Source organism: Mobula hypostoma, chromosome 20, assembly GCF_963921235.1.
Source record: "Mobula hypostoma chromosome 20, sMobHyp1.1, whole genome shotgun sequence".
Lineage (NCBI taxonomy): Eukaryota > Metazoa > Chordata > Chondrichthyes > Myliobatiformes > Myliobatidae > Mobula > Mobula hypostoma.
Window position 1 is genome coordinate 13,876,294 of NC_086116.1, and position 26,248 is coordinate 13,902,541.

Consider the following 26,248-nt stretch of genomic DNA (forward strand, 5'->3'; position numbering starts at 1 on the left):
TGATTACAACTCAGTATTTAATACCATTATCCTCTCAAAACTGATCAGTAAACTCTAAGATCTGGGCCTCAATACCCCCTTGTGCATCTGGATCCTGGATTTCTTCACTTGTAGACCCCAGTCAGTTCGGATTGGCAAAAACAGCTCATCCATAATCTCCATTAGCACAGGTGCATGACTGGGATGTGTGTTTAGCCTCCTGCTCTACTTGCTTTACACCGATGACTGCATGGCTACGTACGGCTCCAACACCATATACAAGTTTGCTGTTGTGGGCTGTATCAAAGGTGGTGATGTGGGCTGTATCAAAGGTGGTGATCAAAGGAGGGAGACTGAAAATTTGGCTGAATGGTATAATAACAACAACTTCTCGTTGAGTATCAAAGAGACCAAAGAACTGATTGTAGACTTCAGGAGAGGGAAATCAGAGATCCAGGAGCCAATAATCATCAAAGGATCAGAGGTGGACAGGGTCAGTAACTTTAAATTGCTAGGTATCATTATCTCAGAGGACCTCTCCTGGACCCATCATATAAATATTATTGAGGAGAAAGCACGACAGCACCTCTGCTTCCTCAGGAGTCTGCGGAGATCTAACATGTCATCAAAAACCTTGGCAAACTTCTATAGGTGTGTGGTGAAAAGTGTGCTGCATTACGGCCTGATATGGGAACATCAATACCTTTGAGAGGAAAATCCCACAAAAGGTATTCAGAGCACTTATTACCCCTCAACCATCAGGCTCTTGAACAAAGGTGACAGCTATACTCATTTAAGGACTCTGTTATATTATTATTTCATGCTCGTTATTTATTACTATTTATTTATATCTGCATTTGCACAGTTTGTAGTCCACTGATCCTGCTTACAGTTACTGCTCAAAGTGTTACAATTACATTTTAAAGGAAAATAGGGTTCTTTCTTAAAACGGCATTAATAACTGTGATGGATCTTTATAACTATGCAACGGCACTTGGTTGCTTTACGGATAGCAACGTTTCAAAGCCTGACTTAGAATTCTCATCTTCCATTCATGTGTTATTAATTGCATACAGGAACCACCATAAAAGTGTGTATTGATGACAATCCACTATTTTTCTATTTATATTTGTAATGTCCTGTCCTCAGAAATTGAATATTTTGCTATTTTACCATTGTCAAGGGTGAATTAATCAACCCAACTTCGTCACAAATCCTACTAGTCAGGGTAACGCTGTTTTAGTTTTAAACTGACATCAACCTCATAGAAGCTGAACAACAGCTCCCTGCCACTTCCTCGAGCTTCCCCCTGACCAATGATCTCAGCACAAAATATCAGGTCACTCTTTCCCTCTGGGTCGTAAGTTTAGGTTCTGAGAAGTTCTTCCTCCTCACAGTTCAACAGCAATATACAACTCATTTTTACAATATCACTAACAACTTCAAAGAGTAAACGGGTCACTTCAGATTGTTTTTATCCCATAGAACTAATTTCTTTCCACCTTGACTCTACTTTTTATCCCCTTGCTACAAAACATAATATCCAATAACATTTTTGACAATTCCTCATTTCCTAGTCCCACATAGTTTGCTTTCACTCTGGATATCCAATCTCCTTAGAGCTCCAGTCAACAATTTGAAGACATTTCACTTCATTCTTAACACCCCACTAGTACCCATTGACCAAAGCACATTTCACCCGAATAACACTCCTTAACTCTCTGCTTATTTCCTCCATCATCCAATTTTGGAAACCTGCATGGATCCAAACTATGCCTCTCTCTTTGTAAAATCTTTGTATCAGTTCCTCTATTAATCCTGTTTGAGTCTCCCTCTCTCACCTCATCTTGAGGAACATCAATGGCAGTAGGTGTAAATCCTGATGTGTGCAGAACTTGAAAATTTCATTACCTTTGCTTCCAACTTCCCCTCCACATTAACTTTCCTTGGTCCACTTCTAACTCTTCCTTTCACTTTCCCAAATTCCTGACCTCCATTTCACAGAGCAGGATAGTGACTAATATCTATTTTCAGTCCATGGAGTCCCATACCAACCAAGACTATCCTACACACTCTGCTTCCTGTAGGAACCTTTCCCTCAGTTTCTCTAGCAGTCACATTTATTCCAACAATCCCACTTTCCACACTCTTCCCTCGTCTCCTCAACAAAGCTTTCAACTGAATCTATTTCATTCCCCAAACTTCTGGTCTTCTCTACTCTTCTCTCACCTAGAACAAGGATAAGGTTTGCTTTTTCCTCACCTCCACAAAGACATCACTGGAAGCACCACCCCAAAAGCCTCTACGTGCATGTTAATCTGGCATTTTCCTCCTTCCTTTCCAGTCCTGAAGAAGAGTCTTGGCCCGCAACATCGTCTGTTTGTTCATTTCCATGGATGCTGCCTGACCTGCTGCATTCCTCCAGCATTTTGTGTATGTTGATTTGGAATTCCAGCATCTGCAGAATTTCCTGTGTTCCTGGATCATCCATCCTAGCTTATGACAATTCTATGGCAATACTACCACCAAAAAGAAATCTCCAATTCTTTAGAATTTTGAAAAAAAAACCATCTCATCTCCTCAAATACCCCATCTCCACATCCAAATGTCCTAGTTAAGGAGGTTGATGAGCTTGAGAGTAGTGTGATTTGTTGCCCTACTAATGATCTCAGGTGCATAATGAGTAACAAAAGCTTTATTGCATTCAATGCACTTAGAAAACATTTCAAAATGAAGGATTGCAAAGTAATTTATTAAGGTACAATGTGTCTGTTGCAATATGCTGGGTAGTTTTCATTGTCTTGCTTTCTATTATGCCAAATGTGCTGCCCCTTCTTGTGTTAGTAGAGGCACCAAGGTTAGCTTGGGGCAATATGTGTCACATATCCACTCAGTCATTAGGAATGTCAGTGTATTGAGTCGTGAAAGGGTAAACAATAACAGAACGCAGAATAAAGTGTTATAGTTACAAAGAAAATGCAGAGCAGGCCAACAGTAAAGTGCAAGGTCATAATTAGGTGGATAGTGAGATCAAGAGACCATTTTATTGTACAAGACGTTCATTCAACAGTGGGATAGAAGCTGGCCTTGAGGCCAGTGGTACGTGCTCTCAGGCTTTTATATCTGCTCAGTGGGACAGGGGAAAAGAGAGAATATCCAGAGTGGGTGAGGTTTTAGACTATACTTGCTGCATTACCATGACAGCAAGAAATATAGACAGTGTCTATGAAAGGGAAGCTGGTGTTCCTGATGTGCTTAGCTGCATTCACAACTCGCAGAAGTTATTTGTGGTCACAGGCAGAGCAGTTGCCATACCGTGCTTTGATGTGTCCTAATAGGAATCTTTACCCACCATACAAAATCTTACTAAATGTCTAACAGAACTCCAAATGTGGTCTGTCACTGGTCTCAACACAGTGATCGCAGGATGTCACTATTTTGGAGGTCTCAAATTAATTCATTAGACAAATTATTCTATTATAAATCCATATTCTGCACTGTTACTCGGGTAATTACTGAAAATATCACTTTTAAGCAGACCCTGTTTAATCAAGCCATTATTTTTACACAAAGTTAGTGAGACCCTGTGTTCTCCTGTATCAGGTATATAAAAGTTCTACGATGCAACACACAATATTAACCTGTTACTATTCTCCTTGTACCTCCACTGATTCACACACAATAATATATCAATACTTTAAATGTTTCTATTTTTCTGCATTATGCTAATAGAGAGACAAATGTTGGCCTGGATAACTCCTTCAGTTGGTACAATGCCATCAGAAAGAAGGCAGTACGGATCATACACCAGGACTTCAACACAAGAAAATCTGTAGATGCTGGAAGTCCAAAGCAATACACACAAGTGCTAGCGAAACTCAGCAGGCCATCCAGCATCTATAGAAAAGAATAAACAGTCAACATTTCAGGCGAGAACCTTCATCAGGACACTAGTTCTTGGCTTAGTGCAAAATGCTGGAGTCATAGTATAATATAGCACAAAAACAGGTCCTTCAGTCTACCATCATCGCCTACTGCTTTCACTCTCCTCACATTTCTGTCAACTGCCCACAATTCTACCATTCACCAACTTAACTCTTCAATGGACATATATATATACTTAATGTAACTCCGTTTTTTTCTCTGTGTTTATTTATCATGTATTGCATTGGACTGCTGCCACAACGTTAACAAATTGCACAACATAATGCTGGTGATATTAAATCTGATTCTCACAAGGGGCATTTTACAGGGAACCACTAATCTGCCAAACTGCATGTCGTGATGTGGGAAGAAAATGAAGCACTCGATCACAGGGAAAATGCACAAATGTCCATGCCGTCTCAGAGAGAATGTACAAATTCTACATAGGCAGCATCTGAAGTCAAGTTTGAATCCAGATTAAAAGTTCATGAAGTTCAAAGTTCAAAATAAATCTATTATCAAAGTACATACATGTCACCATATACTACCTTGAGAGTCATTTTCTTGCATGCATTTATAGGAGAATAAATAAATACAATTGAGCTCATGAAAAACTCTACATAACAGAAATTCAATATGCAAAAGAGGACTCATTGTACCAATATTTTAAATAGTATATAAATAATACTGGTAACAAAATCATAGAGTACTTGCAAGTGGGTCCATAGGTTGTGGAATCAGTTCAGTGCTGAGGTGAGTGAGTTTATCCACAGCAGTTCAGAAGCACGATGATTGTAGGGTAGTGACTGTTCTTGAACCTGGTGGATTAAGACCGAAGGGTCCTACACCTCCTGCCTGTTGGTAGTTGTGAGAAGAAGGCATGGTCTGGATGGTGGCCACCAGCATTGTGAGGCAACAGCTCTCCTAGCTGCACCACTGTACTATGAAATGGGATATTTGTGGCGTACTAGATAATGGAAGATATTAGGGGAATCTATTTGAAGGTAAGATTGGGAACAAAAGCAGCAAACAGGGATATCTTCTAAAGAAACGCACTCGTTTTAGTGCATGCAATCACATTAAAAGTTCAGGGGCAGCTTGTCTGAATTAAAAAGACAGATTAATCTTGCCTTCCTCAACCTCCAAGAATTTAACCTTCTTGATAAACAGAACATCATGTTTGATCGTCTTTTTTCATAAACATTTGACTGTTACGATGGATATTGACTGTCCAGCGCTAGAGGGCATGGTTCCTAGTCTTAGCTTTCTAACACAGTAGCTGACAAAGAGATCAAGAGTTGTACTTGAGTAAGGTAAACTTCCAACCAATATTCTTTGTCCAGCTTCTTGTTCTAAATGGGAACCAGACTTCAGTTCTCATTGTAAATTGTACAATAGTCAGTCTGAAGTTAAAAGGACAGCTTTACAGTCTATAGAGCACCGGATGCTGGTCCATTGTATGGGCTGAATGCTCAAGCATTGAAATGTAAGATAATGGGGTTGTGTGAATTGGGCTTGCATCAAACCAGACAACTCTGGTTAAGTTATTTAGATCAAGGAGCCTTTCAGACCAGATTGATATTATCACTTAGCACATGAAATAGCTGATCTACTATTAATAATAACAATTGATCTCTAACTACTAATAATGAATATTAATATTTGTATACTCAGAGCTCCCACAGCATTTATTGTTCGTGTTTGGGAACTTTGCCACTAGAACCTTTTAGACCATCTGAAAAGCTATCACATATGTGTGAAGACACCCAAGTGGCAAAAAAAATTAGAGTGCAGTCAGTCTTGTTAGGAATTCTCAAGGAACATCAAGAAGAATATCAGAAACAAGGTGAGCTGGAATCCATTCCTCTGCCTTTGATTTCTGCAATGGACAACCTGTTTATCTGCATCTCGTAGGTATGTTTTGTTCAACTTATAGGAGTTTTACCTGTGTTTTGGAAATCCTTTGCAAGATAGAAATTCAAAGGTTCAAAGGTTCATTTAATGTCAGAGAAATGTATACAATAAACATCCTGAAATGCTTTTTCTTCACAACCATCCACAAAAACAGAGGAATGCCCCAAAGAATGAATGACAGTTAAATGTTAGAATCCCAAATTCCCCCCCAGATCCCCCCTCCCACACGTAAGCAGCAGCAAGCAACAATTCCCCCTTCCCCCCACAGGCAAAAATAAAGCGCTCCCACTACCAGCACTCAAGTGTGAACAAAGCAATAGCAAAGTCACACACTTGCAGTTACCCCAAAGACTAGATTGTTCACCCGATAATGCGACATGCTGCAGGCTCTCCCTCTCTCCTAATAAGGGAGAAAGAGGAGACTCCATTCCATTTTCCAGCAAGCAGGGAGACATAACAAACAACTGGCTGGATTATGATGTTAAAAGTCCGTTATGTCATTTTTTTCCAAGCTCTGTGCCTGAAGATTGCAAGGATCCCAGGTTTCCAGGCACACAGTAGATGTTCCAACTCCCCCAATGGCACACAGTTCTCCTGTGGCGACACCAACCCTTGGTTCACCCGTCTCCAAGTTGCTTGTAATTTGGAAATCTTTTACAAGATAGAAAGTTTTAAATGTGCTTTAAGAATCTTTTCTAAATTTAGACATGGATCACTAAATATAAATGAACTGTGTTTAAGCTACTTTGTTAGCTTGAAGTATCTCGTCTTTGGTAGGGAGCAGTGAGGGAGGGGCACCATTCAAATAGTGGATATTGGCAGTTGAACCTACCATGGAGGATAAACAGGGAAGTGATCTAGTCTTTGAAGAGTGGGTGGCTACGGTATAATCTCCCTTTAGTGAGGGTAACTACCTGTACCTGATAGGGCTTAAGATTTTTGTTTGAGTTTGGAACTTCACGGTCAGCAAACCCAATACTATTACACTGTAAGATTCATTTGGATACACTATATTATATTCATTTGTTCCTTCCTTTGAATTTTTATTCTCTTTCTATATTTTACATACAGTAGTTTAGAAAAAGATGTTAGTCTTATGTTGCAAATTGTTTTGCAACTTTTGATGATCCAAAGCCAAAAAAAAATCTGCTTCAGTTTTCAGAATTAATTATTCTGGAAAAGCTATCAGGTAGGTAGAATATGCAAAATATCTTAATTACAAGTTTGTGTTGCTGCTGGTGTGACAAACAGTAAACAAAATGGCGTGATCTGCTAATATGACAACAGTAATTACTCTCAGATGATATTTGTAAAAATGAAGGAGGGGAAGGTTTTCTGAAACAATTCTGTTGAACAGCACAGTAGATTAAAATAAAGTATAGATAATGGAACTATAAATTTCTGAGTTTAGAGAGTATGCAGTATATTAACAAGTATGTTAATCTTTTACAAGAATACACGTTAATTAGGATCTAGAGCTCAAATAAACTGACCACTATGCATAGGAATTTCCAACTTAAAAGTTATTAGAATTAATATAAGAACTTCCAAGCTGTTGGAGCCAAGGGCTGCAAACAGCTAAGTGCGCACGGAATTGTGTTTGGAGATTAGCCAGCTAAAATCACACTGACAGCGCCAGGACTTGTCTCTAATCGATACACATCCATTAGAGGGTGAGTTATTATAGACATAGCAATCTTAGTAAGCCACAGACATTATCCACTTCAGGGCTACTCCAGATCCCCAAACACTGGTTCACTTTGTCTTTATTTCTAAAGTGGGGAAGACCTATGTCCTTGATCTGACACACAGACTGTGGTGCTCATGTTAGCACTTATCTGTAAGTTTTAAGCCCCAGACTTCGCAATGTATCTTCCCAGAGTACCACAATTGGAACTGTTTACTGCCTGCTGAGTGTTGCACATTGTGGCTCATCTTTGAGGAAACGACAACTGTAACAACTGTGCTAGCAGGATTTTCAAGTAGATCTGTACTTCAGGCTTATTTTGGGTCTGCCTTTTGATTCTTTCAGCTTAAATACACTCGGTAGCCACTTTAAAGGGTACCTCCCCTCCACAGATTTGATATTTGCACTAACAAGCATGTGTGCAGGTGTAGAAGTGTATAAGTACTTGTACCTAATAAAGTGGCCACTGAACGTACAGTATGTGTTCTGTAAACCAACTGAAATGTCCTGGTGTGACTGTACTGATCATTTGATGCTCAACAATGTGTCACATCATTTAACACACACTAACAAGCTATTATATTTACTTCCAAGTTCCAACTTAATTTGTAATTTTTTTGAGAAGCCCAGGTGGATAAATAAGCTCTTGACTAAAGGAAGTGTTTCAGTAGTAACTGTCCTGGCATCATGCTTGAAAGGGGCTGCCAATGTCTCAGCTGAGAGACTGAAGTTCAGGACGAAAAGCTCATCAAGTAATTGTTGTCCTCGGCACAATATAAAAGCACAGTCTTGCATTATTCAGAGCGAGTTTAGAGTAAACATTCTTTCAAGCTGGCTGTATCTTGGCAAAAATGATGCATGTGCAAAAGAAACTTCAGACAAATGGCATGTATTATTAACTATTGGAGAATCATTCATAATTTAGAAGATCATATTTCAAAACCTTAATGATTCAGTAATAGTGTTTACATAAACCTTTGACCAGGATCATCCCTCCTTGCTGACTGGAAAGCTGACCCAACCACAAAATAAGCACCCCGTAGGGGACTCTGTAGAAGTCTTAGACTACGCTCAGCAATGCAAAATGATTCGGAGTGAAAAGCTGGGCATCCTACTTTTCTCTTATTAAGAGTTCTGTTGGCACCCCTTTCATATCTACGTCACCAGTCACTGTATAACATGGTGTTACCACATTATTGGACATTATTTGCACCATTGAGGAGCCAATGCTCACATGTTTCTTTCAGTTCTTGGCAGATATGAAATGTAGCACAGGGTCATCTATCTTAACACTACCAACACTATTCTCTTTTGGTGGCAATCAGCTGATGGCTCACCGACCTGTACAACATGCAATTTCCGTCAAGACACAGACAATACAGACCGGGGCATGAATGTTGAAGGGTAGCATCGGAATCAGGTTTAATCCCACCGGCATGTGTTGTGAAATTTGATGTCTTTACAGAAATACTGCAAATGCAATACATGATCATTGAGAACGTAACTATAAATTATTAGTATATATACACTAAATAGTTAAATTAAAAAGTGCAAAAACAGAAATAAAAACGTAGTGAGGTAGTGTTCATGGGTTCATTGTCCATTTAGAAATCGGATGGCAGAGGGGAAAAAAGTATTCCTGAATCATTGAGTGTGTGTCTTCAGGCTCCTGTACCTCCTTCCTGATGGTAGCAGTGAGAAGAGAGCATGTCCTGGGTGAGGGGGGTCCTTAATGATGGACGTCACCTTTCTGAGGCATCACGGCTTGATTCTATGAAGGCTAATGCCTGTGATTGAGCTGACTAAGTTTACAACTCTCTGCAGCTAATTTCGATCCAGTGCAGTAGCCCCCCCCAACCCCTTCCCCTCCATACCAGACAGTGATGCAACCAGTTAGAATGCTCTCATCGATACATCTGCAGAAATTTGAAAGAGCCTTTGGTGACATACAGAGTTAGGAGCAGGTAGAGGGATGACCCTGTTAATAAAGACAATCTTAGCACTGTTGACAGGGATGACCAAAGTTCAGGAAACAAGCAGTAGAAATGCTTTGGCTCGAGATGAGCATTAATAAACTTACTTAAGGGAGTAAGGTACAAGTTTCTTTAAGGAAACAATTTTGTATCAGAATATAAAGGAACTAGCAATTGTGGCTTGTTGGAAAAATATGGTGATAGCAATGGAGGCTTTGGGCCGGAAATTCAGCAGGGCGAAAGGAGATGAAGGAGAATCAGGATCTAAATCAGCTTTATTGTCACTGGCATAAGTTGTGAAATTTGTTGTTCTGTGACAGTGGTAAAGTTATAAGAAGATAAATATTCCGAATGTGGAATAGTGAGGTAGCGTTTTGTCAAACGTACAACCTCTGGAAAATAAAATTGAAGACTTCAGGACAAGATTACAGTTCCAGAGTGATATGAGGGACATCTGTGTACCTTGCTTCATGGAAACATGGCTCAGCCCCATCAGTGCTGCAGCCTGAGGGTTTCACTATCCACCACAATGACAGGACAGCTGAGTCTTTTAAAGGTAGGGGAGGCAGAGTATGCATCTTGAGTAACACACTGTGGTTCTGTCTCAGTCCTGCTCACCTGATCTGAACATCTAGTGGTCAAGTATCATCCACTTTATCTGCCAAGAGTGTTTTCCACTGTCATCCTGGTAGCGGTGTACATTCCACTCCTGGCCAACTTCAGGTAGGCACTGGAGGAGCTGAGCACCATGATCAGCAATCACAAAACAGCACACCCTGATGCCTGCCTTATCACTGCAGAGGATTTCAACCAGACCAGCTTGATGAAGTCTCTGACCAACCACCACTAACCCACCAGAGGAGCCAATGCACTTGCCAACTGTTACACCACCATCAAGAAGACCTGCTGTGCCATCACACACCAACACTTTGGAAAGTCTGATCACCTGGCTGTATTTTTACTCTCAGTATACAGACAGCCACTAAAGACTGTGGCACCAGTGCTGAGGATGAAGAAGGTATGGACTTTGGCTTATTTTATCATATGCCTCTCAAGCACATCAACACCTCATTCTTAATAATGGACTCCCAACCCAATATCTTCCCAACCACTGAAATCAAACTAACTGGCCTAAAATATCCTTTCTTCTCCATCCCTTCCTTCTTACAGAGTGGAGTGACATTTGCAATTTTCCAGTCCTCTGGAACCATTCCAGAATCTAATTATTCTTGAAAGATCATGCCTCCACAATCTATTCAGCTACCTTTTTCAGAGCCCTGGTGGGTAGTCAGTCTGGTCTAGCTGAGTTATCTACCTTCAGACCTTTCAGCTTCCCAAGTAGAGTATCCTTAGTAATAGCAATGACACTCACATCTGCCCCGAGACTCTTGAATTTCTGGCATACCACTAGTGTATTCCACAGTGAAGAGTGATGCAAAATATTTATTAAGTTCAACTGCCATTTCTTTGTTCACCCATTACTACCCCTCTAGCACCATTTTCCAGTGGCCCAATATCCACTCTCGCCCCTCTTATACTCCCTATATATCTGAAGAAACCTTTTGTATCCTCTTTTATATTATTGGCTAGCGTATTTATATTTCAACTTTCTCTGCTTATGGTTTTTAGTTGCCTTTGTTGGTTTTTAAAAGCTTCCCAATCCTCTAACTTCCCACTATTTTTTAGTATGTTTTATTTCCCATCTTTCGGTTTTACGCTGTCTTTGACTTCCTTTTTCAGCCATGGTTGCCTCATCCTCCCTTTAGAGTACTTCATCTTTGGGATGTAACTTTCCAGCACCTTCCAAATTGCTCCCACAAACTCCAGCCATTGCTGTTCTACTATCATCCCTGATAATGTCCACTTCCAATCAACTTTGGCCAGCTCCTCTCTCATGCCTCTGTAATTCCCTTCACTGATATATCCAATTTTAGCTTTTCTTTCTCATACTGCAGGGTGAACTCTACTGCATTATGATTACTGCCTCTTAAGGGCGCCTTTACCTTAAACTGCTAATCAAATCTGTTTCATTAAATAACAGCCATTCAGAATTGCCTTTCCTCTATTGGGCTTAACCAAAAACTGCTCGAAAAAGCCATCTCATAGGCATTCTACAAATTCCCTCCCTTGGGATCCACCACCAGCCTAATTTTCCTAATCTACCTGCATATTGAAATCCACCATGACTATTGTAACATTACCCTTTTTACATGCCTTTCTATCTCTCATTGTAATTTGTACTCCACATCATGGATACTGTTCCCAGGCTCCCATATAACACGTATCAAGGTCTTTTTACCCTTGCAGTTTTTTAACTCCATTGACAAGGATTCTACATCTTCTAATCCTGTCTCCTCTTTCCAAGGGTTTTATATCATTTTTTTTTACCAATAGAGCCACCCTAGCCTCTCTGCCTGCCCGCCTATCTTTTTGATACAGTGTGTATCCTTGGATGTTCAGCTTTTAACTATAATGTTCTTTCAGTCACAACTCAGTGATACTCACAACATCATACCTGTCAATCTCTAACTGTGCTACAAGATCATCTACCTTATTCCGTATAGTGCATGAATTCCAGTATAAAACCTTTTGTCTTTGATTCATCACCCTTTCTAATTTTGTACCCCTCTTACACTGCAACTCATCGTACTAACTACAATTTTCCCTTCATGTACTTCCTCAGTCTCATCACACACTGCGTCTATTTGTACATGAACTGTACCATCGTCAGCCCTCTCTCTCCAGTTTGCATCCCCTATCAAATTAGTTTAAACCCTTCCCAACAACAAGCCTGCCTGCAAGGCTATAGATCTCCCGTGAATTCAGGTATAAATCATCCTTTTTCTAAAGGTCATACCTTCCACAGATTCCACGATCTGAAACATTGTTCCCTGCATCAATTCTTCAGTCACGCATTCATCTGCCAAGTCATCCTCTTCCTACCCTCACTGGCATGTGGCACAGGCACCAATCTAAAGATCACTACCCTGGTGGTCCTGGTTTTCAGCTATCTACCTAACCCACTATATACCCTCTTCACGACCTCCTCTCTTTTCTTACCTATGCCAGCGGTATCAATATGTACCGTGACTTCTGGCTGTTCATCCTCCCCCTTTAGATTACTGTAGACATGATCTGAGATGTTCCTGATACTGGCACTCGGGAGGCAACATATCATCTGGGAGTCTCTTTCACATCACAGAACTTCCCGTCTGCTCCTCTAATTATGGAATTCCCAATCACTACTGCAGTACTCTTTCTTTCTGAGCCGCAGAACCAGACTCAATGCCAAAGACCCAATCACTGCAGCTTTCCCCAGTAAGTTGTTCCCTCCCAATAGTGTCCATAGCAGTTTACTTATTATTGAGGGGAATGGCATAGAGGTACACTTCATGGGGTGCTGACTATCTCCCTGTAGTTCCTATCTATTACCTCCTCCTTCCTCCATATGAGCTGAAGGTCATCACTTGCAGCTCCAGTTCCTCAACATGGTCTCTAAGGAGCTGCAGCGTGATGCACCTCAAGAAGATGTAATAATCAGAGAGATTGCAGGTCTCCCAGAGCTCCCAAGTCTCTCACAAATAACATATCACTAATTCTGGACCCATTGTCAATGCATTAGCTGTGTATTAATGGACAAAGAAAGATTAAAAAATACTGGAAACTTACTTAAAGCTTCCACCTGTGCTTGGCCAAGCCTCTTGACCAAAGGCTGACCACTCCAACACTGGCATGCTCACACAATGGCCGCTTCCACACAGGCTGCTCCTCTTACACCTCACTTCTTTATATTGGCCTTTGCCAAGTGCCTAATAGATCATTATTATTGAAGCCCACCAAAAAGCCCCAAAAGGCCCCGACCTCTTTTTAAACTTTGCATTATCTCAGCCAAACATGCGACTGCTCGTGATGATTGAAACCCACTGAAGATATGTATCAGTTCTGACCAAATTAGCAGAGATATAGGCAGTACAGACAAATCACCAGGACTTAGAGGACATTGAAGAAACCAAGAGAGGTAAAGACTGAAGCTCATAATCGGTCAATCAATGCTCCACACTGATCTAATTGTTCTTGCTCAGGAATAGGCAGGGTTAAGTCAAAAGCATTAGTTCTGCTAACGTTACTTGTCAACCAATTTTTGAACTCATGATTTGGATTCAATGAAAAGGAGGTGACAGTTGATCTATTAGCTAGGTGAAGAAAGTACAGAAGATGTCATAAACTTTCAAAAGACTTTGATATTCTACTTGCTTTTCACATGTTGTAACGCAAGACCAGAATGGAAGAAATATTATTTGATAGAGTTAGGGCAAAAGGAGTGATTGTATGATTCAATACTTTCAGTGTTGTTTGCACACACATGTAATTATGAAATCAGACACTATCCTGAATGCAAATCGATGCCTGAAATCTTACCCTTCAACTTCCAGGAATTAAAGTTTAATATCCCGGAAGGTACTGAATCCAGGCAAAAGTATTACAAGGTAGGCATTAAGGCACGTGGATTTCTGTGAGACATTTGAACATTCTAATTTCTATCAAACAAGGGATAAGAAGTTTGTTTGTCCAGCATTTAGGTATCTACCAATTGACAGTCTGCTTTCCAGTTAGCCTGGGGAGGCAATGCATCATGTCGGGTAACCATTAATAGAAGTGATGCAATGTGGCAAAGACTACATGGTGAAAGACAGAGGTGTATATATTTCCGGGGTTGTCTGAACTCTATTAACTAGGAGTATCAGGTGAATATTTCTGCTCACCTTGTGAGGAAAATGAGTTTTCAATTTCAATTTAACTCTTTGCTAAACTGATTGAAATAAAACTCTATTTTGCAGCTAAAAGGGTTTCCTTAATCTTGAGGCCCAAATACTACAGGCTAAGTAAATTGCAGCACTAATGAATGGGACATCTAAGAAATTCTTAGATGTACACATGGATGATTGAAAACTGAAGGAGGGAAGGGTTAGGTTGATCTTAGAGTAGGTTAAAAAGTCAGCACAACGTTGTTGACCAAAGGGCCTGTACTGTGCTGTAATGTTCTATGTTCTATGTAATAAAGCATGATTAATTGTGAATATCATTTCAATGCAATAGTTTGCTCAGTGTGTTTCTCTCTTCTGGGGCAGGTGGATAAATATGGTCTAGACTCTAGACTGACAGGAGCAAAGGATCCTTGCTCTGTTGATAGTATAGATCCAAAGTAAAATGAAACATATCTTTGGGGAACATGAAAAGAACAAGGCTGCTCATTAATTTAGTAATTAACATAATTAAATTATAATTTTATTCAGAATGCCAGAAGGCTGGTTGAAAAGGGGAAGATGGCAATGTCACATCAGTACATGTTATTCTGAGCTTGCATTTAAAACTCACAGGGATGAGAGTGAATTTATCTTTTATTTTAATTCACGGGATGTAGACATTGCTGGCAAGGTCAGCCTTTCCCATTTCTCCTCCAGAAGATGATGAGCCACCCTCTTGATCTTTTGTAGTCCTAACAGTGAAGATACAGCCACGTTATGTCTAAGAATAGTATTGCAGGGTTATGATCCAATGATAATGAAGGAATGCCTATACTCTTCTGTGTTACAGGTTGCAGATTAGGAGATAATTTTCAGCAAGCAACCTCTGCCAGGAGTTCAGAGGGTTCTTTCGAGAGCTTAATCCTTGAGCACTTCAGATAAGATATGGTCAAGTCCTCTTTTCAGATGGCTTCATGAGGTTTACGAATAATGTTAGGGACTCCCAGGATCACTCCCTTCTTGGTGTACACCACGTTGCTGTCAGCTTTGGAGGATATGTCAGTTCTTTTGGAAGGACAGACTCAAGGAGATTAGGGAGGGCACATGACCAAGTGGTTAAGGCGTTCGTCTAGTGATTTGAAGGTCACTAGTTCGAGCCTCAGCTGTGGCAGCGTGTTTGTGTCCTTGAGCAAGGCACTTAATCACACATTGCTCTAGTCTGTGCAAGGAGTGGCGCCCCTCACAGACTTCCAATCTGCACCTTGTAAGGCATGAAAATGCCCGACGCAATCCTCTCATGGTCTGAGTCGACGTTCCCCCCCTCCCAAGGAGATTAAGTGAAGAAATAATCTTGTGAATATGATTACACCAGTCTGTTTCTTAACTAGTTTCTCACAGAACATTGCCTAATTTTGGTGCCAGTGAAGAGAACCTTGCAGTATTGACTGGACTGGATGTGATGTTTTTGTATCCAATATCTGAGTCAATGCTGGATAATCTATGTGGCTTTCTTGTTATTATTGATTTCCAAGTGGATAAAAAAAACATGTCCTACAGAGATCAGTTTATAACTTTAGATCGTGAGTCTATAATCATATAAAAGCCAGGCGGACAGGCCTCTTTTCCTAAAAGTTAAAAATGAACCAAGTCGGTTTTTAACTAGAGTCCAGTAGTTCTATTGTCAGCTTTACTAGCACTGGTTTTATGATTTCAAATTAATGTAATTATTTGAATTTAATTTCTTCCATTGCAATTGAGAGATTAGTAACTTTTCAGGAATGTCAATTGGCAACCAGGAAGGCCCACCATGTATGAGGTATTGAATTCCAGATTCCCCAGCCTGATGGTAAATTATTTGCTCTCACATTCCCTCTGTACTCTAGAGTGACAATAGCTCTGTGAGGGAGCTGTACCTGGAATGATGATCTAGAGTTCTTGCCCTGCAAATGCTCAATGCAGATTAGAGTGATGGAAGTCATTTTGTGTTACTGTGAGAATGAAGAAGAATATTGGCTATGTTATCGACGTTGGATTTAGGGGAAAATCTTGTTACAGAAAATGCTTTGTTACTGTAAATATGCACAGTCAATCCAAGGTACTTCTCATGTGCACATGAACCTGAATATTCCAAATTTTCCACTAAGGTGCATTCCTATTCCTATCTAATATGGCACACAGGAGATGAAAAGGTGATGAGATGGATTTGATACAGACACACACTGTTTTCAGTATTTATCAGTCCCTCCATGATTTTCCTGCCAATTATAGGCTGCGATGATGCTAACTTAGCTTTTAGCCACTTGATTTGAAAAGCAAAAAATTAACTATGTTAACTGCAATGCTGAGATTTACAGTATATTAGGTATTTGTTCCTGTGGTCCAGTATGTGAATTAAACTTTCAGTGATACTGTGTTGCCCCATGGTGAATCATGGTGACAGTTGCAATTATTTTTCAGCTACTCTACGAGTTTGAACAAGATCTGGGAAAAGGCAGCTTTGGCATTGTTATCCAAGCCACACACATTCCCACAGACTCCAAGCGGGCCATCAAAATACTGAACAAAGAAAAGGTGAGGCCCTTTCCAAATGAAAGTATATTTTCCATGTGTTTCAGGGCTGACTAAACACTGCCATCCTAAGGCACATCAGTTGTAGGAGTAAAAAATGATTAGCTGAGGCCTAATTTAGAGCATTGTTCACAGTTCTGCTCAGCGGCTTACAGAAAATATATCAAAACGATTGAAAGATTTCAGAGAAAGTTTGCAAGAACGTTGACAGAACTTGAGGTCCTGAGTTAGAGGGAGAGGTTCAAAGGGGATTGGACTTTATTTGCTGGAGTATAGGAGAATGTGGAGAAATTTGAGAAATTACAAATTTATGAGGGGTATCGATAGCATATTTGCAAGCAGGCTTTTTATACTGAGGTTGATTAAAACTAGAACTAAAGGTCATGTGTTAAGGGTGAAAGGTGGAATGTTTAAAGGGAACATAAGAGGGAACGTCTTCACTCAGAGGGTGATAAGAGTGTGGAAAAAGCTGCCAGAGGAAGTGGTAGATGCAGGTTCGATTTTAGCAGTTAAGAGAAGCTTGGTACATGGATGGGAGGGGATTGGAGGACCACGATCCAGGTGCGGGTCAATGGGACTAGACATAATAATAGTTATGATGGGCCAAAGGCCACGTTTCTGTGCTGCACTGCTCTGTAACTCTATGATTCTATGACATGGGCTGGAGGTGGATATTGAATGCCAGCATGCTCTGAAATGGATGATCTAATGGACCGGGCGATAACAACACCCTGTCCATTCATTGTGTGTGTGTGTGTGTGTGTGTGTGTGTGTGTGTGTGTGTGTTAGGTACTGTCATCATCCTCTTGTAACACCTCCTGCAGAGGGTGGATTTCAGCCCTATGGGAGATTTTACACAGGAGTGCTCACAGGTACTCACTGATATTTCCTTCTGTAATCGAGAGCAACTTTGTGAGTTCCGTGCAAACTAAGTATTTCAGTCAGCTTTAGGTAATACTTTTCAGAAATGTGCTCTAACTGCTGTGTTCCACATGGACTCTGGCAGCAGAGAAGGAGATCATTGTAACCTCTTAGCCTTAGTTCACACAACCCATGTCAGATTAGACCCAGCACAGTGACCCAAGACATTCTGCAGATGCTTGAAGCCTTGAGCAACACACAAAATGTTGAAGGAACTCAGCAGGTCAGGCAGCATCTATGGAGGAAAATGTTCAGATGACATTTCAAGGTAAGACCCACTCTCAGCCCGAAACATTCACTGCTCATTCCCCTCTGTAGATGCTGCCTGAACTGCTGAGTTTCTCTGGCGTTGTGTGTGTAAGACCAGGTTCAGTCACTTGAATGGAGAGAGAGATTGCAAAGGACAAACATAAGCTTTCTTTAGTTTACATATTATCCTTCAGTAATAGAAGCTGAATTATCTGATTGTAGCTTATTTTGAACGTATTTAGGTGCTTTAATAATTTTCTTTAATTCTTTAGTTTTTTTTTGTAAATTGTATATTTTTTAAATACATGGGTGCAAGCTTAGAAATTAGAAGCAATTCAGCTCCTCAAGTCTGCTCTGCTATTCAATCTATCATCTACTCCATCTCTGGGGTTTTTTGGGGTTTTTCTTCTGTTTTGTGGATGTCTGAGAAGAGTAAGAATTTCAGACTGTATACAGTAAATATTCCCTGATAGTAAATTGAACCATTGAACCTTTAAATCGTTAAATCATTAAATCCATGATAAAACCTTTCATGCCTTCTGATCAAGAATATATTTAACCACTAAGAAACAAAAGACACACTTGCTGGACTCCAGAATAACAATCTATTGGAGGAACTCAGCAGGCTGAGCAGCATCTGTGAGAGGAAAGGAATTGCCAACGTTTAGTGTCGTATCATCTCAATCAATAACACAAAATTTCAACAATTCCTTTTGTCTGAAATATACTCAATTCTGTCCTAAAAATATTCTAGTTGTGGCTCCACTCCCCTCTAAAAAAAACTACTCTAAAGACTTACTGCCCTCTGGGAGAAACAGTTTTCCCTTTTAAGTGGACTACGAGCTCTGGGTCTACATCAACAGGAAGTATCGTCTTACCCTGTCAGAACATCAAAGAAATATATATATATATATATTTCAGTCAACTTCCACTCCTTTCACTCTTCTAATATTTTAAATTCAAAAGATACAAGTCCAGCTTGTCCATTTTACCTAATCATACTGCCTACCCATTTCGGTTGTTAGTTCAGCGAACCTTGTCTGAACATGGAACATAAAATCCTACAGCACAGGTAAAGGCCTTCAGTGCACAATAACTGCGCTGATATTGATGCCAATTTAAACTAATCACATCTGCCTGCACATCGTCTATATCCCTTCGTTTCTCGCCATTTCACATATTTGCATCTTAAGTACTAAGGTAGTTTAATTGCTTCCAATGTATTTATATACTTCCTTCATTAAGGAGACCAATACTGCAGAGAAATCCAGATGTGGTCTCACTAGTGCACTCTATAACTAAATCTTAGCCTCCCAATTTCTCTACTTAGACCGAACAGAATATAACCTGTCCCACTTCTGACTCTTAATTAACCCTTGGAATGAACCAAGTGGGACTCAGTTCCTGTTCAGTAAAAGATAGGCAATCTATGAATGGATAAAATGATGTGTCCGAGTGGACACTAGTTCCTGCTGGAAATCTATGAAACTTCTATGGATTTTCCGAACTGTTTACTTCTCTTTGATGAATCTTGTCAAACGGTGGTGTGATTAATGGCAGGGTACATCAAGTACTGCTGTATATAATGAGAAGAGAAGAGCTTCCAATTGATCTGATGAGTAGGACTGGGGCACCCAATATGACTAGAGTACTCAGTTCAACCAGGACATCCAACATGAATCAGTCATTTACTTGTGGGTCACTGGTCTAGGCCAAGTGGTTAAGGCATTCATCTAGTGATCTGAAGGTTGCTAGTTTGAGCCTTGGCTGAGGCAGCGTGTGTGTCCTTGAGCAAGGAACTTAATCACACATTGCTCTGCGTCGACACCGGTGCCAAGCTGTATGGGTCCTAATGCCCTTCCCTTGGACAACCTCGGTGACGTGGAGAGGGGAGACTTGCTGCGTGGGCAACTGCTGGTCTTCCATACAACCTTGCCCAGGCCTAATCCCTGGAAACCTTCCAAGACGCAAATCCATGGTCTCATGAGACTAACAGATGTCTATAACTGGTCTAGGAAGCTAATGGCTGCATTAATGAATGCAGTTTTCACTAATGTCAGGGGAGGCTGAAATGTTGTGAGCCACCTGGACAACTCAAAAATATATTTGCTTCGGGGGAAGAGTCCAAAAGTAGGATTTTTGATTGAAAGACTGTCACTTTTAAAGATCATGTGTGTGTGCATGGGTATGTGGATGGGTGGGAGGGAGGGAGGAACAGGGCTTGTTTAGTTGATGCTGCTCTGTTGCTTGTTGTATTATGTTTGTTGTGGTCTATAGAGCACAATACAGACTCTTTGGCCCACAAAGCTGTGCCGAACATGTCCTTACCTTAGAAATTACCTGGGGTTACCCATAGCCCTCTATTTTTCTAAGCTCCATGTACCTATCCAGGAGCCTCTTAAAATACCCTATCGTATCTGCCTCCATCACCATCACTGGCAGCCCATTCCAGACACTCACTACTCTCTGTGTAAAAGACTTATCCCTGACATCTCCTTTGTACCTACTTCCAAGCACCTTAAAACTATGCCCTCTCATGCTAGCCATTTCAGCCCTGGGTAAAAGCATCTGACTATCCAGATGATCAATGCCTCTCATCATCTTGTACACCTCTATCAGATCACCCCTCATCCTCTGTCACTCCAAGGAGAAAAGGCCGAGTTCACTCAACCTATTCTCATAAGGCGTGCTCCCCAATCCAGGCAACATCCTTGTAAATCTCCATTGCACCCTTTCTATGGTTTCCACATCCTTCCTGTAGTGAGGCGATCAGAACTGAGCACAGTACACCAAGTGGGGTCTGACCAGGTTCCTGTATAGCTGCAACATTACCTCTCGGCTCTTAAACTCAATCCCCCGATTGATGAAGGCCAATGCACCATATGCCTTCTTAACCACAGAGTCAACCCACACAGCAGCTTTGAGTGTCCTATGGACTCGAACCTCAAGATCCCTCTGATCCTCCACACTGCCAAGAGTCTTACCATTAATACCATATTTGACTTACCAAAATGAACCACCTCACACTTCTCTGGGTTGAACGCCATCTGCCACTTCTCAGCACGGTTTTGTATCCTATCGATGTCCTGCTATAACCACTGACAACCCTCCACACTAACCACAACACCCCCAACCTTTGTGTCATCAGCATATTTACTAACCCCATTCCTCAACTTCCTCATCCAGGTCATTTATAAAAATCACAAAGAGTAGGGGTCCCAGAACAGATCCCTAAGGCACACCACTGGTCACCGACTTCCATGCAGAATATGACCCGCCTACAACCATTCTTTGCCTTCTGTGGGCAAGCCAGTTCTGGATCCACAAAGCAATGTCCCTTTGGATCCTATGCGTCCTTACTTTCTCAATAACCCTTACATGGGGTACCTTATCAAATGGCTTGCTGAAATCCATATACATTACATCTGTGCACAACTCCTGCAACCCCTTGTATTTAAGGTGGATATTTTGTGTGGAGTGCACAATGTGTTATAAGATTGAATAGATAGTTGAACCCATAGATGATGAAGAGGTATTGTTTATGGTTTGACTAAATGGCTTGCAGAAACATTTTGAGAATGCTCTGTTTAAGAAACTTATTCTGTATTGCTGAATTTATTTTTTAAATATTTAGCAACTATCTAATTTTCTCTCCTATTATACCATTTTGGAAGGGACTATTTTTACCAGCCTTGACAATGTGTGTTGATGAACCATTCATCTATACTAAGCCGTCGTGGATCTTACATACACAACGGGCTTTCCTTCCTGGCTCACTGATGGTGACCATCAGCAGTGCCACTAGCTGACTATATGCACAAAGACACTGATATCAACTGCAATATCTTGGGTATTAGTTGAGAAAACAATGAATCTGTATTTGCCTTGCCGCAGTCTCACATTCATACTTCCAACCACTGCAGTTTTCATGTGACCTCTGTTTTGCTTCAGGCTGGAAGCTATGCTGTAAAAATGTTGGAGAGGGAGATTGCCATCTTGAAGATGGTGAACCATGAACACATCATTAAACTGGAAGAAGTTTATGAAACGACAAAGGTAATGCTTATTTTTAAACAAAGAATTTGGGAAAATAAACCTTACTTTTTAAATCTGTAAATCTCATTATGATCTAACCTTATTCTCTTTTGGACTCTGAGAAAATCTGTTAAAAACTGGGTTAACTTTAAAAAGACTATTTGGAATTTAAATTGTATTATGTGTTTGAATTAGAGTAAAACACATTATGTTATACCTCACTAGATTTCCAGGAAAGTAATTACCATTAATAAAAGAACATCTGATAACATATAATTTGATCGCGGCTGATCCGCATTTTATTCCACCCTTTATCCATGCTATACCCTTATCTAACAAAAATCTTTCAAGACCAACTTGAACTTTTCAACTATCTCACAGCCTTGCATGGGAAAGCGTTCTGCTTACACAACTGATCATTCTATTGTGTCGTGTGCCTTCTCTAATCAAAAAGATTTATTTTATCCCACTTTTATTTTTTTAGTTGTGTTTTACAGCAATTTTTTTTTTCATTTTCTTGGATCTGGCAATGCCAGGATTTATTGCTGATCACTGATTGTCCTTGAGAAGGTGGTGGTGAACCATTCCCTTGAAATAATGTAGTCCTTTGGATGAGGATGTCTCCATAGTGCTACTGGGGAGGGAGCTCCAGGATTCAGACCCAGCGACAATCCAGAAACAGTTAAATTTCCCAATCAAATTGGTGTATTAATTAGAAAGCAACCTGCAAAAGGCTGTGGCCCTATGTGCTGTTGAACTGGCCTTCTTGTTGGTTGAGATTGTGGGTTTGGGAGGTGTAAATGGAGTAGCCTAAGTGAGTAACTGTAGTGCATTTTATACAGTGGAGGGAATGAATGTGACTGGTGGTGGAAAAATGTGCTAATCAGGTGGGCTGCTCTGTTTTGCATGAAGCTGAGCTTCTGGTGGGTTACTGGAACTGCATCCATCCAGGAATTCAAACGTATTCTTGAATTGGGCCCTGTAGATGATGGAAAGCCTTTAGGTTATCAGGAGGTGAGCCACTCCCACAGGGTATTCGGCCTCAGATATTCTCTTCCAGTCATATTAGAACATTGAACACCACAGCACAGATAGTGCTGTGCTGACCTTTTGACCTACTCTACAATCTAACCCTTCCCTCTCATATAGCCCTCCAATTTTCTTTCCTCCATGTGCCTATCTAAGAGTCCCTTAAATATCACTAAACATTGCTTCTACCACCACCCCAGTAGAGTATTCCACTCTCACCACTCTCTTTGGGCTCCGCCTATACTTTCTTCCAATCACCTTAAATTTATGCCCCCTTGTATTAGCCATTTCTATTCTGGGGACTAGTCTCTGGCCAATCACTCAATCTATGCCTCTTATTATCTTGTACATCTCTATCAAGACAATTCTCATCCTCCTTCAATCCAAAGAGAAAACCCCTGGCTCACTCAACCTATCCTCATAAGCATGCTCTCCAATCCATGCAGCACCCTGGTAAATCTCCTTTGCACTCTCTCTAAAGCTTCCACATCCTAAAGCAACCAGAACTGAACACAATACTCCAACTGTGGTCTAACCAGGGTTTTATAGAGCTGCACCATTTCTTCGTGGTAATGGTAATCGTAAAAATTATTCTCAGAGTAATCACGATGAGAGCAAGACGCTGTATAAAACCAGAAATCAGTAAAGAGCAATGCGGTTTTGTGGAAAACACTGGAACCAGAAATGCAATTTTCATGCTACGGATGATCTGTGAACGAGCCATCCAGGTACAAAAAGACATCTACCTATGTTTCATTGACTATACAAAAGCTTTTGACACTGTCAGATAGCAAGATCTTCTGGAAATGTTTCAAGATCTTGACATAGATGGGAAAGATATACGTTTCTTAAGAAACTTATACTGGGACTAGACAGCATCCATCAGAATAGAAGGAGAAGTGAGTGAGTATGTGAATATCATGAGAGGAGTCAGGCAAGGTTGTGTCTTTTCGCCAGACTAATTCAACCTGTATAGTGAAAATATCTTGAGAAGTATCAAAGTCATCAAAGGATTCACAATTGGAGGCCATAATATAAATAACATCTGATATGCTGATGACATCGTACTAATAGCTGACTCAGAAACAAAATTTCAAGAATTACTCACTATAGTGGCAGCAGAAAGTAGTCGCAGAGGCCTCTCAATCAACACCAAGAAGACAGAAAGCATGGTCATCTCCAGAAAGACAAACATCCCACAATGTGTGATCAAGATTGGAAATACAAACATCAAACAAGTCAACTAATTCAAATATCTTGGCAGCCTAATAACAAGTAATGGCAGGTGCGACACAGATATTAAATACAGAATAGCAATGGCGAAAGAAGTTTGCCAAAAAATGAAGAACATATTAACAGACAGAGAGATGAGCACGTATACTAAAAACAGAATACTGCAGTGCTACATTTATTCTATTCTGATGTATGGAAGTGAATACTGGACCATTTCTCCAGCAATGGAAAAGAGACTAGAAGCAGCTGAATTATGGTTCTACAGGAGAATGTTAAAAATATCATGGACCACACACACATCAAATGAAGAAGTTCTCAGAAGAGCCCAAGCAGTTCGATCACTCATACCAACAATAAGAGAAAGACAACTCAGATTCCTAGGACACATCATGTGGAAAGATGAACTAGAAAAACTCATACTCTCTGGAAAGATTGAGCGGAGCAAACCTAGAGGAAGATCTCGGCTTATGTACATCAAAAGCATAGCCAGGTGGCTACACATCGAGGAAATAGAAGTCATCCAAAAAACAAAGGATAGATCTATATGGAAAACCATGGTCACCAAAGTCCGCATCGGATATGGTACCTGGACAGAATGGTTATTGGACATATGGCTGCTCCAGGTGAGTTTCTGGTCAAACATGTTCCCAAGATATCCAGGACTCATGAGGGCCATTGAATGTCAAGAACAAGTGACTGGACCCTCTCTTTTCATAAATGGCATTTCCTAGCTCTCCTGTGGCATGATTGTTCATGTCACTTATAAACTCTTGTCTCAATATCATCTAGGTCTTTCTGCATGCAGGTATAAACTGATTCATTGGATGAATTATGAATAGAATTGAATATTTTACAATTATGAACAACCATTCCACATCTGAACCTTATTCTGGAAGAAACGTTGTTGATGAACAACTATGATGGCTGTGCCTAGGACGCTGCCCTGGGCTGGTCCTGCAGCGAAGTCATGGGACTTACATCAGTAACATCCATCTTCCTCTGTGCAAGGTAATTTGATGCCCACTGACTTCAGTTTCATCAGGGCTCCTTAATGTCACACTCAGTCTCACGATAGCTTAGTGTCAAGGGCAGTCACTCTCACCCCACCTCTGGAATGTAGCTCTTTGGCCCATGCTTGCACCAAGACGATAGTAAGGTCTGGAGTTAAATGGTCCTGATGAAAGCCGAAGTGGACTGACTCTCAAAGGGCTATGATTAAATAGGTATTCCACAGGCACATCACCAAATGGCTCCTCACATGGATACCTATAACTTTCAGCTATGTAACTGGAACAAATGAATTTCCAATTCTTTAAAAATAAAAGGACTTAGGAGATTGAAATAGAGATAGGAATAATTCATTCAGATCTGTCAGCTGCTTCACTGGTCAATAGGATCATACCTGATCTTTTATCTTGGTGCCATTTTACTGAACTAACACCATGTCACTTCATTCCCATAATATCCAATAATATATCGATCCCCATCTTGGATATACTCAGCAATCAGTGTTCCTGGCCTCTTTCGGTAGAGAATTCCAAAAATTCACTATCTTCTGCGGTGAGAAATCCCTTATCTGTGTTATGAACAGCTGAACCTTTATTCTGAGACTGTAACTCCTTGATTATGGATGCTAGAGCAAAATGATTCAAGATCCCTGCAACTACTCTGTCAAGCTCTCTAAGGTCATCGTAGGTTTTCATGAGATCACCGCTCATTTTTCTAAACTTAAAACAAATATATTCCAATTCAGCTTAACTCTTGAACATTTGATGCACTTGCTCTATTGCAAGTTCATCATTCCTGTAGATGATATTCCAAGTGCATTCACAGCGGTGTCCAATAGCATTGCAAGAAGGTGCGTTTACCTTTAGACCCCCTTGCAATAAAGGGCAACATATCATATTATATCCTATCACTTACTGCAACTGCATGTTATCTTTCAGTGACTCGAGTACAAGGACACCTGGGTATTTCTTAACAACAATGCT

General features: G+C 40.5%; 1 protein-coding gene across 8 annotated transcripts in view; it reads left to right on the top strand.

The window, feature by feature from the left end:
* Nucleotides 1–26,248, top strand: part of LOC134359334 (serine/threonine-protein kinase 33-like) — a 131,498-nt gene that overhangs the window by 59,724 nt on the left and 45,526 nt on the right. For all 8 annotated transcript variants that reach the window (XM_063072421.1, XM_063072422.1, XM_063072423.1 and 5 more), the window contains 2 exons: nt 16,680–16,793; nt 21,912–22,016. In XM_063072421.1, the coding sequence (XP_062928491.1) occupies nt 16,680–16,793; nt 21,912–22,016 (219 nt within the window). The remainder of the gene's footprint in view (nt 1–16,679; nt 16,794–21,911; nt 22,017–26,248) is intronic.